At 34.7% G+C, this 15174-nt stretch overlaps 1 protein-coding gene across 1 annotated transcript; it reads right to left on the bottom strand.

Annotated features, from left to right (window-relative positions):
• Nucleotides 1-95: 95 nt before the first annotated feature.
• Nucleotides 96-14420, bottom strand: LOC120282571 (phototropin-1A). The gene is made up of 24 exons (XM_039289410.1): nucleotides 13854-14420; nucleotides 11609-12301; nucleotides 11310-11492; nucleotides 11036-11127; nucleotides 10625-10895; nucleotides 9887-10106; nucleotides 9702-9772; nucleotides 9477-9583; nucleotides 8909-8958; nucleotides 8697-8801; nucleotides 8232-8291; nucleotides 8039-8128; nucleotides 7214-7290; nucleotides 6885-6969; nucleotides 6392-6472; nucleotides 5697-5800; nucleotides 4948-4997; nucleotides 4617-4723; nucleotides 4350-4472; nucleotides 3247-3298; nucleotides 2464-2576; nucleotides 1231-1371; nucleotides 506-607; nucleotides 96-356 (listed from the first exon to the last, which is right to left on the bottom strand). Exons 2-23 carry the CDS (start codon nucleotides 12286-12288, stop codon nucleotides 509-511), a joined length of 2961 nt encoding a protein of 986 aa, XP_039145344.1. The 5' UTR covers nucleotides 12289-12301; nucleotides 13854-14420; the 3' UTR covers nucleotides 96-356; nucleotides 506-508.
• Nucleotides 14421-15174: the final 754 nt, after the last annotated feature.

Here is a 15174-nt window from a genome sequence, read left to right as displayed (position 1 = left end):
TGGAGACCTGTCATACTTAACTATATCTTATATTATTCATATACATTGATTACATATTTATCTTAGAAATTTATTATCGGAAAAAAGAGTAGAGATTTCAAAGAAAAGATGCACAAATATAGATATCATAAAACAAAATATTGGTGTTCCTAGATTTACATTCAGAATAAAAGAAAATGATAATTGTTGTCCAGGATGATGGGCATGATACCGCACAGGAGACAGTATAGATGACACTAGATACCGGAATACAAGGAAAATCTGAAGCTCCTCTTTATTTTCTTCAATTATAATAATGCTCGCCAAAAAAAATCACCAATGAATATGCATGCCGCGCGGCTAAGTTGAGCATAAAGCTGAATGAAAGAATGAAATATTACATGTTAAAGGTGGTAATTGAACATGAAAGTAATCAATTGCCATAAATAAGAAAGCAAAAATGATTTGAGGATGATAGGAAACTGACTGGGGTATAACTTATCCAAAAGAATGCACTTGAAAGTACCTTTCAGAAATTTGCTTGGAGGTCAGCAAGTTGAGCATCAACCAATTTTGTTTCCTTCCCCGTCTCGGCGCCAAATAATGGCACATCCAGCTTCGGAGGAGCCTGCATGCATATGAATCCATTAGAACCAGAACTCAGAAATAAGTGAAGCACAACTGCTCAAAGTTTTAGGTCATCAAAGCTCTTTGCATTCTTTGTCGACATGGTAAAGGGAAAGGTCATATTAGATGACTTCTACGGTATTCATGACTAGCTTTTGCATAATATTATAATTACAAAGATTATTATGATAATTTTCATGTTTACGTCTACAAGAAGATCTTTTCAAGAAGGATATCAGGAAAAGAAAAAGATAACACTGACAAAATCATACTCTTGATTAACTATTCTCTTATTATGACTGCAGTTTTAGTCAGTGTTACTCAAGAAGAAGCTTAGAATAATGCAATCCACTAGCCATCTGTTGGCGCTTAAACAAAAATTTTCAAAAGAAAAATAATAAATAAAATAACATCCAGTAGATAGATTCATAAAATCCAACATGCTTATGACTAAGTCAATGCTATGTACAAGATGAGTAAACTAGGCATAAGAAGGAGAGTGAGAATCTGACCATCAAAAGGAGACTAAGTCAATGCTATCCAATCAATCTCAGCACAGTAACTAAAAGGCTTTCTTGAGAAAGATGAGTAAACTAGGCATAAGAAGGAGAGTGAGAATCTGACCATGCATCGTACAAGAGCCCAATTAATACCACGGAAGAATGGATGGCGTTTAATTTCATTTGCTCCCTCAGAAGAACCCAATCTGTTTCTAGGATCCCGATGTAATAAGCGATACATCAGCTGCTTACCATGGAGACTCACCTACACAAGCATAACATATATTAGTTCGTATATGCCACTGGCTGCAGGGCACAAATAGAACACTGATACTGCTAGCCTTAAATATAGGCATTGCATATCATATATATATATATATATATATATATATAGGCATTGCACAGGTGAAAAAGCAATAAACTACATTAAACAAAGATAACAAGTGAAGAAAATCTTTATCAGATTTCATAATACACAAACAAAAGGTAATATGCAAGGTCAGTAATTTAGCTACATTAGAGATCTAGATGATAGATATAGCTAAAATGGAGAATGTGCTCATAATGCCTAAAATCCATTAGCATTGAGATAAGCAGCGTTGGTAGCATAAAATCTAAAGATAAATAGAGATTCATTACTGTTCTACTTATTTTGTTTTGAGTCAAGATATTTTAGGTAGTTTCAATGGAAATGGACCTATTTGTAATTAAGTAGACTCCCAAACACCCTTCCGGCTTAAAAATTTTAAGAAATTGAGAGTTTAATCGTTGCACAAGATTAAATTCACCAATCAATATACATGGCAATAATTCGATCATGATCATACTTGAAATGTACTGTGCATATATTTGGATCATGCTTATACCCACATTCACCAGAAACAAAACTTTTGAATCCATCTTTCAAGATGATTCACTAATGTTTGGAAATTAGTTATAATTTAAACTCTGATGGTTCACTTCCTTTTGGCTTAATGGCAATCCAAATCATCTGTTTCTCTCACCATTTACATCATTGTCTACTTAACTGGATACTCATCTTACACAAAGAGGACACCCCTTTGTCATTATTTAATCTAATGGGAATTTCATCATGCATGAGATTATTCCTTTTCTGTTGAGAATTTTCGTTAATTGACCAAAATATAAATTTGTGCAATCCACCTTCCAAGCAGAGTAATAAACAGGTATACACAAAAATCAACAAACAGCTTGTTTTTCAAGGAAAATTTTATGGTGGGAACATAAATAATAAAACAGGTTTCAGCTTTGACGAAAAATCATAGCAGTGAACATACAAAAATATTAAGTAATTCTAAAAAACAAATATATAACAAGATGGTAGGATAGGACTCACCGAGTTACTCCCAGGAAATTTGAGATCTTTGTGAAGAATGTTAGCAAAAGTCTTTTGCCTTGTCTTGCCCCTGAATGGGGTATATCCATAAAGCATCTCATAAAGAAGGATGCCTAGAAATTTTAGCATATATATGAGTAACCACAAGTGTGAAGGAAAGTCTCATGATTCAAAATTTAGATGCATGAGCTGGTTGCACAAAGCATATGGACAAAACCTTCTTTAATCTTTACCTGCTGATGCTAGGAGACAAGTTAAGAGATTACTTTCTAAAATTAGTTCAGACAACCATTAGGATGATAACAGTAGATTACTGATTCCAGCTGCTTGCAATAACATTTGTCGCACAAAATGCCTTCCAGCGCACATCAGGCTCAAGAAAGACTCATCATATCCCAGTTTGTTTATTTAATATTCTGTTATTTTGTTCTCATCCTATATTCATCCTACAAGGCTTTTGGCTATAACTATTAATATTCTGTCTACCCTTTTTTTACAAGCTCAAGTTGTAGGCCTCGGGATTGATGCAATCCTCATATAAAAACTTATCAACTTTCAATGTTTTCTGTACCCTTTCTAAGCATTAAGTAATAAACAATGAAGTGCCATAAAAACTTTCTATTGGTATACTATGGTAGTTTTTGCTTCAATCAGCAATGTTTTATTTAGATATCTTTTGAGTTATCCAATGCTTCGAAAATTTTAGCACATAAGATATTCACTTGTTTTGCCGGTGATTTTTTATTTTTTATTTTTATTTTTGCGGGGAAAGCAGTAACATACCAAGTGCCCACCAATCTACAGCACTAGTGTGTCCAGCGCCAGTTATAATCTCCTGCAATTATTATCAAGGCTTAGATAGTACAGAAATACTGTTTTCATACAACAGTATCAACGGTTGTAATTGCATCACAAATGTAACCAAGAAATTCTATAAGGTCAGATATCTGTGGAAAATGAAATGATAGCTATAGTACATTAACACAAGGATCACAACCATTCACTATAAAAACATTGCATTGTGAAATCTTAGCATTAAACAGACTGAAATAGATCAAATGTACTCTACTTCACCATTTAATTTTTGCAGTTTGTTAAACTACTTGGAGAATTGAATGACATGGATATAAACACCAAGGGAAAATTATACCAGGTCCAGTAAAACAAGAAGCTAATTGGGAATTATAATATTTTTCACAAAATTTTAACACAATCATTTACTTAGAAGAAATGAAAGTTAGGATTTGGCAGTGCATGCGTGCTAGCAATACGGCCCAGACAATATTTTAAAAATTAAAATAAAATAAGGAGAATTCATAACAACACAACAGGCTTCTATTTATTGATTATATTTGAACTGAACTATGGCAGTGTAGTTAAAATGGGGCAAAAATATAATGCTACCCTTTATATGCAATGCATTTGAAGTTTGTTTCAGATAAAATTACATGGATTTGTGTAAATTCTATTTTGCTAAGTTTGATCAATTATAGAGTTGCCAGTTAAATACAAAAGTTGTAACAACATGTAAGTTGAAAATAAGACAGGCTCCGTGGCAATCTTCCTCTATAACCCAATAAGTCACTATTGGAAATTAGTAATAATTATGCCATTTATATGATCCAGAGCAAAACATCGAAGGGTGACTTTTTTAAACCTTGGGTTTCATATAACTTTTGCATTGTGGTGTTAATTCTATCTGTCATTTTTACTCAAAAAGTAGAAATGGCACTTTGTAAGAAAAGAAAAACAAAGTCAACAAGAAAAGAAATGTAGCTAACTACAATGTCAAATAAGCATGTGAGTAGACAAACCATACCAGAGTCAAGAAATATATGAAAGTAGACAAAATTTAAGTTTTTGGCTTTAGCAAAGGGAACACATACAGGTGCAATGTACTCTTCAGTCCCAACGAAAGAATTTGATGCCCTGATTGGTTCAGCTATGAAAACTGGAGGCACTCTTCCTTTGGGCTGCTTTTTCTTATCTTGTGTGTTTGGAAGGAGGAGCTAGAACAAGCATATGCAAGAACATTCAAAAATGATAAATGTAAACCACCTTATTGATTAATGAGCTAATTTTAACATCTTTCTAGAAAAGGCTAACTCTAGAGCCAGTTATGTATGTGTGCTGACAACAGATATTAAAACAACCTGTGGTTTGCAAGATGTCAAACATGACAAATCAAAATCCGTCAGAGATACATGACCATCTCTTTGAAGCAAGATATTTTCTGGTTTCAGGTCTCTGTATATTATACCTGCAGAAAGCATTGGTCAGTACATTTAGAAAATCATTATATGACAACTAGAGCAGTTAATGGTCGTCAGCTGGATGATTAAGGTCAAATGTGCAGTAACCATTATTGCAATTGTACAGTTAGGCTTACAAGCCTAGTAAGAAGTTAAATCCGTGAGAAGTATCAAATAGCAAAGCAAAGAAAATAGTGTATACATCAACATAATATTAGTGCTAGCCCCATACCTTGGCAGTGAAGGTACTCAAGTGCAATGACAACTTCAGCAGCATAGAACCTGGCATGCATCAATGAATTAAGTGTTATTATATAAAACTAAGAAAGATGGGTCTGGCAACATATGTATCGTAGTTTTTCTTAAAAAATACCATCTCCATTAAATTTCTGTTAAGTGACAAAGTTCATTAAACAGAGTTGGAAAATTGATTAGCAAAATTTGAAGGTGGATCAGATATTATTTTAATACAGGATGAAATCATGTTTGGCCAAGGAACACACTATGAACCATGTCCACAAACAGATTTCAACAAAGGTTGGCCCTGGGCATATCAAAGCTAGAGAACCAAAAAATACATATTTTGCCCTAGTATTATCATTAAGGATCAAGCATATAACTTGAAGACCTAAATTCACCTGTCATTAAGAAAGGGAAGGCAAAATTCCAATTTTCACAAAGAAAAATATCAGAGAAAACGTTAAATCCAGCCGTAAAGCAACAAATGAAAATAAAAATGAGAGGTAGAAATGGTAAAAGGCAAAAAAGACATCACAATGCTGATTGAGTAAAGATGGACCATTAGGTTAAACTGGAGCAGACAGATTACTGTAAAGGATGTATGGTCTACTGGGAGAGACAACAGAGCATTCTTAAAAGAAAACTGCAACAGCAAACATACAGATGCGAAAAAAAAAATCAACAATGTATAAAATTTTTGTGGTTAATATTATATCCCTCATGTAAAAGAACAAGCATTACCTGACAGCATCTTCCTTGAGGACCTTCAGAGGTTGGCTGTCTAGGAGCATAAAGAGCTCTCCTCCAGGGCAGTAATCAGTAATTAGACAGACATGCGTCTTTGTCTGCAAAAAAAGTTAAAGTGGGCTTTTAATTGACTTTGACAGAAACACACAGATGGATTGGATGGGTAAACACAAGGATCAGAAGAATAAATAATGCCTTTCTTTTCTAAACTGTAAATAGAGAAGTTCAGGTGACATTGAATAGCTCAACAATCAAAGATAACATCGAAATAATTCTAAAATTATGACTCATCATCAATTTGAACTCAGGGGAAGGTAAGCTTCAAACTTCCAAACCAAAATAACCTTTCAGATCAATTAGCAAGGAATTGATACTACCAGCCATATGTTGAACTTGGTAGCTGTGAGGCCCATTTAAACTACTGCATTTTAGAACTTCAGAATCTTGGAGTAGGTAATATATCACAACATCTAAAACCACCAATAAGTTTTTTTTACACTTAAGTGAAGTTTGCATAAAAGACGAGATATGTTGCAGCTTAATGTAGACAATCTTACAACTGGACCAATATCAGAAGCCCCATGTGTGGCAAGGTAAAAGCAATTAAATCACACTAACTAATTCAGGAATCTGCAACTGATTTAGCAACTTAGATGGTTTTCATAAAAGTTAACAATGGGATAACAAACCTGAAATGAAGCATATAACGTGGGAAGAAATGGATGATCTAGAACATCAAGAATGTCTCTCTCTGCACAAGCTCTATGCACCTGAAGTGATAACAGAAACAGGTAATGAGGATAAAGTATAAAACTGTATAATAGCATTATTTCTGACCATTTCTTACAGAAAGTGAAAGCTGTGACACTCATACACCAACTTAACAAATATAGGACAAGCTCTTGGTGCAGTCACATGCATGATGATTAACACAATTCTTCAATCTAATGTCATCATATAGATGAGGGTGAAAATTATTAACCCAACTTTTAGACATTTAAAACAGCTCCATCCTTGATTAATCTAACACAAGAAAGATTGCACAGAAGATTGAGTGCATTTTTACACAAAAGATGTTATAACCTTCATATATTCTTATGTTGTGCTAATGCTTATAAAACAACAATTCTGGCAAAACTTCAAACATCAAAGTAATTAGACGCCAAAACCTAATATCCATACCTTGTTGCGGTTAAGCATCACATTTTTATCCATAGCTTTCATTGCAAAGTACTCTCCTGTCTCCATAAATTCCACCAAGTGGACACTACAATATTGAGCAAAACATGTGAGAAACAAAGAAAATATTGACAGGCAATCCCATGTGCTAAATTTGTTTGTGTTTATATTAAGAATTGGTCACTCATAATGATAAAGAACAAATGGATATCCATCGAAAAGATAATCAAATATGTAAGCTGCCTTGACTATTGATGTATTTTGGAACTATAAAGCAAGCATACATGTTGAAGAAACTTTTGAAGACCAAAAAGAAAATTCTGTTCACTAACCTGCCAGTGTCACCAGAGCCCAAAGGTTTAACAGGTCTAAAATGTTTGAGACCAATCTGCTCTCCACTCTCAAGAACCTGAGGATCAAATAGGTTATTGACTAATGAAGAAAGTTTCAAACAAGAAAAGATGAACACTTAATTGTTCTGCTACCAAAAAAAAAAATGCCGAAATTTTGTTTATCAATTACATTCCAACCATACCATCAACTCTGAAACAGTAACATCAATTACTTATAACATTTAAAAGCAGAGATTACGGCACAAGACTTCATTTAAATATAGTATACGCCATATACACCTAAGTATAAGAAAGGATTTGACAAGAAAAAAGGGGGTCGTACATCAATGGTCTACAATAAGAAGCTTTTATATGTTCATTTTGCTAGCCTTGGATTACATGTTTATACAACGATAATATAAGTTAGCATATACAAAGATTACCCAAATGAAGCAGTCAAGATAGTTCTTTTAAGACATATTCCTTACACACAGTGAACAAATTAAATCCCCAAAAACAAACGTTAAATAAAAACAATTTGAAATACAAAGTGACCTCATCAAGCAAACTTATATAATTACACCAATAAGTTAGCCTTCTTTACAGAACATTTTACTAAAAAATGAAGAAGAAAAAAATGCTACAGAATTCACCATCACATGTAACAGGTTTAATTCATAAAATATTATCAACAATGGCATAAAAAGATATGAATATTCATTTTGAAGTCAATGGGATCTATGAGCCTAAATTCTTTTCCAACATGTTTAATATCTTTCTGAAATAATGGCTGATTAAACATATTCAATTTTTAGAGCAACATACTTTTTGGATTGCAATCCATGATGCATTATTCTTTCCATGGGGCTTTGGAAGAACAACTTTTGAATGGTTGGCCCACAGGTCCTCCGGTTTCTGCATGTAATTATCCAGTAGTCTCATAATAAGATGTAAAATTTGAAGCATGTATTTCTTTTTCTTTTTTTTTTTAAAAAAAAAAGCAGTTTAAGGAGCTCACCAAATTAGCATCTGGAAGCTCTCTAACAGCTTCATCAACATTTTCTGCAGTTTCTTTCACCTGAAACATATTTAATGTTTTGAGCAATTATGCCACTTGACAAGCATGGTGGAGTCATGGACTAAAGAGCATAGGTCATGCATTATTTTTCATTCAAGACCGCTATCCTGGGAAATTGTATTAAAAAACGGCCTTATGGATATGAGACAGAAATATTCAATACGAAGATAAAATTTAATTTTTTCAATAGAAATTTTGAATGCATAGCAGAGTCAACTAAAGGGCAAGAACGATTGCCTAATTTATTCATGTGCTTTATTAGACATGTTGCAGAGATGAAACACATGCATTAATTCTGTAATCAATGTAGAGATGATTGTGCAATTGAAAAGACAAGAAAGAAGCTTTCTGATCTATTCCAACACTCTTTTTAAAAAGATTTGAAGAGTGAAAAGGATTACATACCAGCTTTGCACTTTCTTTTGCTGTAACCTCAGGAATACAGTTATGAAGTGGCTCAACATGCTCACTACCATCCAACTGAACCCCAATAAAGTACTGGACCTCTCCCTGTTTGCAAAGCACAGTAAAGATCAAAGACAAAACATGTGAAACAGCACATCAATAATAAAGCTGGGTAGCCATGCAGAATATCATCAAATATTTTATGGTACTACCTTTTGATCGCGCATAGGTTGCAGGTGAAAAAGATTCCAGAACTTTCTCCCTGCACCAAAGAAATTATAACACATCAAAATGTATCAAACATGAAATAAAGTCATGTTTATTTGTGAAGAACATAAAATTAACAATTGTCAGAGGTAAATCACAAGCCTGTCTTAAATATACAAAGGGAGATAGAGTAATAAGGTTTGAGTTTAGCCCCCCATGTACATCTTTCATTCAATCAAGATTATAGCATGCCTTAGGTTCTTGCATATTTTAGCTTCTCATAAAGGCAAAGTTGCAGGCTTCACCAGTCAAAACTAAATAAGAACAACATACAAGTGATAAGGATTTTATAAGTGCAATGGAAGTGACAACAAAAGGATTTAGCCATTGCAAGAGTACAAATACACTCCATAGAAGTGTAGAGCTAAAATGAAGCCGTTCATATAATAAATAACTATCCATTATTTTAAAATAATTAACATTTGTTGAAAATAAAAAAAAAATTAGACTTTGCAAAAGTATCAGCTTTTCCTAGAAATAGAATTTGTAGCCAAAGTAAAAACCTAAGCATACCACTTTTTGTATAGTTTATTAATTGCACGGTGACATCCCTCTGGTTGTCAATAGCCTCTCTTATTTTTCTTACAGTAGCTGGATCAGTTTCAGGGCCTTGGAGGAATCTGTTAACACACTAAGTGGGCTAAGAATGGGGATTGCATATGCAAATTTGCTGCAATAAACAATCAATAATACAAATACTAGGCAAATATTGCAACATTAAGATTCATAACGACATACCTGCAATTTCTTCCTAATATCTCTTCACGTGTGTATTCTGTCAATTCTAGGAAACTGTCTGATGCAAATATCTGGGATTGCGAAAAGCAATAGTAATAATCACATTATAATAATTTATCCATTTGAAACACAAGCTATCATCAACATAAAAACATAAATCGATCAGATGAGTTTTCTATTCTTACGATGGGATTATCAGGCAGCCTTGGGTCAGTGATGACAAAGTTCTTCTCAATACGTTCCAATGTTGTAGCAAGGTCAATACCCTTTCTCATTTCTTTCCTTCGTATTTGATCATCAAAGCTTTCAGGTCTCTCATCATCATCACTTTCCAGCAGGATATCTTCTTCCATAGGAACATCCATGCCTTGTTTCTCCACATGTGCTTGACCTAATCCAATAAGCCTAGAGCAAAAAGGAAAAATAAAATAAATACAAACATTCACCTAAATCAGTTTGTTTCCAGGTTGTTTTTCATTCCCTTCTCTATCGACAAAATATTTGAGGATATGCCAACAGAAAGAAGGGTCAATGGCAGAATTAAGCAGCTTACAGTGGTCTTACAACGGGGTAGTTTATAAACATTAACAAAAAAAAAAAACCGAGCCTTTCAAACAAACAAAAGGGAAAAGCTCAAGAACTTATTGTTCATAAACCACGAGTTGAGAAATGCAGATGTGGTAGTAATATTTTGTGTAGTAGAGCAGGTACAATCCATATTTCAAGATTTGCTGATTAAAATTAGGTTGCAGCTAGATTCTCGAGGTCATATATTTATAATTTATATAATACTGTCGCAAGATGATAGTAGATAACCAGCGATTATTGACAAATACGATGATGACAAGCATTGCTAAGATGACAAAATAATCGCAATGAAAATCAGAAATATGAAGGTGACGATGGTGATGTTTAATGCCTACCCCATGAAAGATCGAATGCCTGATTTTCTTTTCCCCCCCTCAGGCACCTCACTAATCTTCTGCATAGAACTTCTCATCCCACTACGTGAATTGCGCCTAGCTGTATTGGCATTCTCTGAGTTTCTCCTTCCAGCTGCTTCAGCTCTGAAAACCTCTCCAGTGCCTTCTGATTTCCTCATGAAATGGCGATTTCCAGATTCTGATGCACGGGGATCTTTCACAGCCATTACAAGCTCAGAGAGTGAGCTTCGGGCCCTTTCCTTTTGCCTATCTGTAGGCCACTTATGGGTATGAGAAATTTATCTATGAATCTAACCAAACAGAAATTACTTTAAATATATAAATTCCAAACCTTTTGAGATGTCAAACTAATAAAACAGACACACACACACACACAAACACAAAAAGTACCATCATATCGAATCAAAGACTCTGGTAATCCATTGGGACGGACAATCGTCTCTTTAGTTCCTTCAGTGTGCTTGCTAACTTCCACTTGCATGCTGAAAATCAAAAGGAATACATAATGCCATAATACAAGATTCAAATTATATAAACATAAAAGTAATTGAAACAATATTACTGCAAAGATTAATAAAACTGATAATGCATTAATACCAACAAACAGAATAAAAAATAATAAAATAAAATAAAATATAAAAATTCAAGGGTGTTCCATCCTCACCCAATGTACTTCAAAACATCGCCGTTCTCATCTTTGATGGGCGCAATAGTTAAAAGATTCCAAAAGGGTGTTCCATCCTTCTTATAATTCAAAATGCGACCACAATAGCTCCCTCCAGATTGTAGTGTTTCTCTAATTTTCGAAATTTCAGCCGGATCAGTTCCAGATCCTTGCAAGAACCGGCTGCATAATAAAAATCCATTACCCAATACAAAATTAGCAATTCATCATCTTGCTTGGATTTAAACCCTAAACCTAAACCCTGATAAATTCATTCGATAATCGGAAAAAAGGCGTACCAATTCCGACCGATGACTTCCTTGGAAAGGTACCCAGTCATCTTGAAGAACCCAGCGCTGGCGTACATGATGGGATGATCGGGCTTGGTGGCATCGGAGACGACGAAGGTCTGCTGGAAAGCCGAGAGAGCATCTCGGAGCTCCTCCGAAACCCTCGGCAGCCCGCCAGCGCCCCGCTCCTTCGGTCCTGCATCGGAGTCCTCAGAGCTCCTATACGAAGTTCCCGACTCCCTCCCGCCGCCCTTCCCAACTTCTTCCCTAGACTTCCTCACCGCCACACCCTGCGGCCGTCCCGTCTCCTCGTCCGTCTTCAGCACCAGTCCCCACTCCGCCGCCCGCTGCGCTGCGGCGCCGACGTCTCCCATCGACCCCTCTCCCAAGGATTTCTTGGAGATCGAGATGGGATCGGAGAAGGACGTCGGCGTCGGCGCCGGCGCCGCCGGAGTGTTCCTGGAGATGGCCATCCATGTTGTGGCGGCGTCTTCCGGTGGTGGGCCCGACGAGGTGACACGTGGATCGGGACGGGAGCTCCACGTGGCGAACGGAGCGGAGCTGAGGGCCCGGGACGCGGCGGAGGAGGCGGAGGAGAAGGTGGAAGGATTGAAGACCTCGAGAGAACCTCGTGAATCGCGTGGAAGAGACGGGATCAGTGAGGTCGGCTTTTGAGTCCGTTCTTCCATTTATATATTAAACCTTTTTCCCCCCAAAAAAAATTAATTTTAAATTATTAATAAATATTTTTAAAAAAATAAGAAACATATGTAGAGGCTAGAGCATTCACTTATTAGTTTTTTTCTCAAAAAAAAAAAAGCATTCACTAAATTTAAAATTTTAATAAATAATAATATATTTAATTAAACTATAAACTATTCATTAGATCACGCCTCATCAAATTTAAATTAATATAAATATTTGAGCCAAGTTCTTTGCTGGTTTATAACTGATAAATTATAAAATAGATTGATTTTGTTATAAACAAATATTTTTAATGGATGCCTACTGTAGCAATTTCACTGTAGCAGCCGGCATTACTATAGTAACTTCTAGATATCACTGTAGCAGCCGCAACACTGTAGCAGCCGCCCATGTGGTACTGTAGCAGCCGCCGGTACTGTTACTATTCCACCAACCAGGGTATTTTGGACCGTCGGATCGAATCGATCCTGGCCGTTCATTCAACTCTTGTAACCCTATAAATACCCCCTCATTTTGTATACTTTGAAGATAGAAAAGAGAAGAGAAAGAAAAGAGAGAAATAAAAGAAGAAAGAAGAAGAAACTAATTCTTCAGGGTTTTTGGGTGTTTGGTAAATACTCTGGCTCTCTATTCTTATTACTATCTTTACATTTATAACATATATATTCTTAACAGATTTAAATATTTAGAACCCCCAACATATATTGGGAAGAGCAATAAATTAAAAAGTATATATATATATGCATTAATTACGAGCACGTCACAATAAAAAAAAACTTTTCGTAAGAACTTTGGTTGACAAGTAAGAAAGTGATTTAAAGAGCTTGATCACGTGATTAATCTCTCGTTAATTAAGTACTAATACGCTTTCCAACAAACGAAGCTCAAGATCTCAGGACTAACTTGTCCTTCAAGCTAGTATTTAAATATAGAGAAACATTCACTAATTAAGTACTTTGATCGTGTGATGAATTACTAATTAATTGGATAACAATATCCTGAGAATAAAACTTATAATTTATATAAATAAATAAATATATATATATATATATATAAAGATTTAAATATATCCTTGTTAAGGAAAAGAACAGCAGCATGGGAGGCCTAGTGCCAAAAAAATGGGGGGGAAAAAGAAAGCTGAACTACTTTTAAGAGAACAGAAGGGGCATTTTAGTCCATAAAAGTAGCTACTAAGCTCAGAGACCACTCAATCAAGTAAAACATAGATAAATCTAACCTCTTATCAACAAAGATCTAACCAAACAGTCCTAAGAAGCAACAAAATTACGGTAATACCCTTTGTCGGACAAAACAATTGAAGTAGAAAGAGACGTTGTTCTGTCAACAGATGAGACCCACATGAACATTAGAAACCAAACCATTTTCCCAACCCAGATCAAAATAATCAAAAAAAAAAATGAAAAAAAAAATTATATTTTTTGTGGTAGAGAAGATGAGAAGATAAGCATCCAAAGAACAGAAAATCTCCAAACACTCTCTTCATCGAAAACAAAGAAAAAACTAATCACAATAACAATGAGTCAAGTACCTTGAGCTTGTGTTGTGATCTACTTCACTAAACTTCTTCTTCTTCTTCTTCTTTCTTTCTTTCTTTCTTTCTTTCTTTCTTTCTTTCTTTCTTTGAAGGTGGAGAATGTTTCAGAGAGGTTGATTTAAAGAGGGAGAGGAGAGAAGAGAAGCCATGCTGAGAGATTGGTTCACATGGAGGTGCACGTCTGCATGTAAGGAGAGAAGGGAGACATGGCACCGCTGGAGATATGGGAGCTCTATTTATCTTAGAATTTGTATATAAATAAGTTAACAATGATTTAAGAGGAAATAAAAAGAAAAAATAAAAGAAAAAAAGGAAGTTATGGGGATTGGAATCAAAGAAGGTGAATCACAAAAGAAGGGGCTCTTTCTTTCTTTCTTTCTTTCTTTCTTTCTTTATGATTGAGTTGTCCGACAGGGTACCTGATGCTCTATAAGAAGAAGTGGGACACACTGAATAATTTATAGTCCTTTGTTGGGAATGAAGTTGAAGGATGAGCGTGAACTTGTTTTTTTATTTATGTTTATATTTATATGTAAAGGAATTGGAATGTTTAGCTTATTGTTTAGGCTTATACTTATGTGGCTGTTTTCTATCCATTCATCTTGATTATGTTATGCATGAAACATGAAAATTAAACATAGTTTTTGACTCCCATGATTAATTAATTAACTCACATATTATGAATATATAATAAATAAATGTACATGCATGCTGATTAATTAAGTACATGGTATGGCATGCATGAAAAACTTCTAGAGTTGGAATTTTGATAGCCAGAAATTTAAAAAAAAAAATAAGATTTATAACAAGTTCAGCTGCATTCACAAGACACAGACAGCTTAACTTGCAAAGAGAAACATCAAGCTTGTAGATATCTCATGAAGAACACATTAATGTGTGTAGCATTCAATGTCAAAGACATCAAAGAGGTTGAGAGAGCTGGTCCAAAGTAAAGAGACACAAATGGAGAGGAAAAGAGAGTGTGACTTAACAAGAAACCAAAGAGAAAGAAAGAGTCACTAACAAAGCACGTGCTCTCCTTGTCTTCATTCATACAAATATATATATATAAACATACACACTTCTCTTTTAACATCAAAAACAAAAAGGTTGTCTTTGAGCTTGAATGGCAACTCAAATGATTTTGCATTATTAAACATTTAATTAGTTTCCAATTTAGAACTAATAAAGAGATATTAATTTCAGTATGAAACAATTATTTAGTCTTTCTTTCTCATTCATGCATGCATTACCTTTTCTTCAAAGCAATCGATCTCTTGCCTTTTTCCTTCTTTTCTTTTTCTTTGATCTTTCT

Source organism: Dioscorea cayenensis, chromosome 18 (assembly GCF_009730915.1).
Source record: "Dioscorea cayenensis subsp. rotundata cultivar TDr96_F1 chromosome 18, TDr96_F1_v2_PseudoChromosome.rev07_lg8_w22 25.fasta, whole genome shotgun sequence".
Classification (NCBI taxonomy): domain Eukaryota; kingdom Viridiplantae; phylum Streptophyta; class Magnoliopsida; order Dioscoreales; family Dioscoreaceae; genus Dioscorea; species Dioscorea cayenensis.
The sequence above is the reverse complement of the archived record's forward strand: the minus strand, read 5'-3'. Positions and strand labels throughout refer to the sequence as shown.

Bases quoted from the DNA above. Each gene is read 5' to 3' on its own strand.
- LOC120282571 (XM_039289410.1), bottom strand. From the start codon at position 12,288: ATGGAAGAACGGACTCAAAAGCCGACCTCACTGATCCCGTCTCTTCCA. The intron at 8,802-8,908 runs GTAGTACCATAA...CTTTGCAAACAG, and splicing joins AACCTATGCGCGATCAAAAG to GGAGAGGTCCAGTACTTTAT. The intron at 8,292-8,696 runs GTATGTAATCCT...AATATGTTTCAG, and splicing joins CAAAAGAAAGTGCAAAGCTG to GTGAAAGAAACTGCAGAAAA.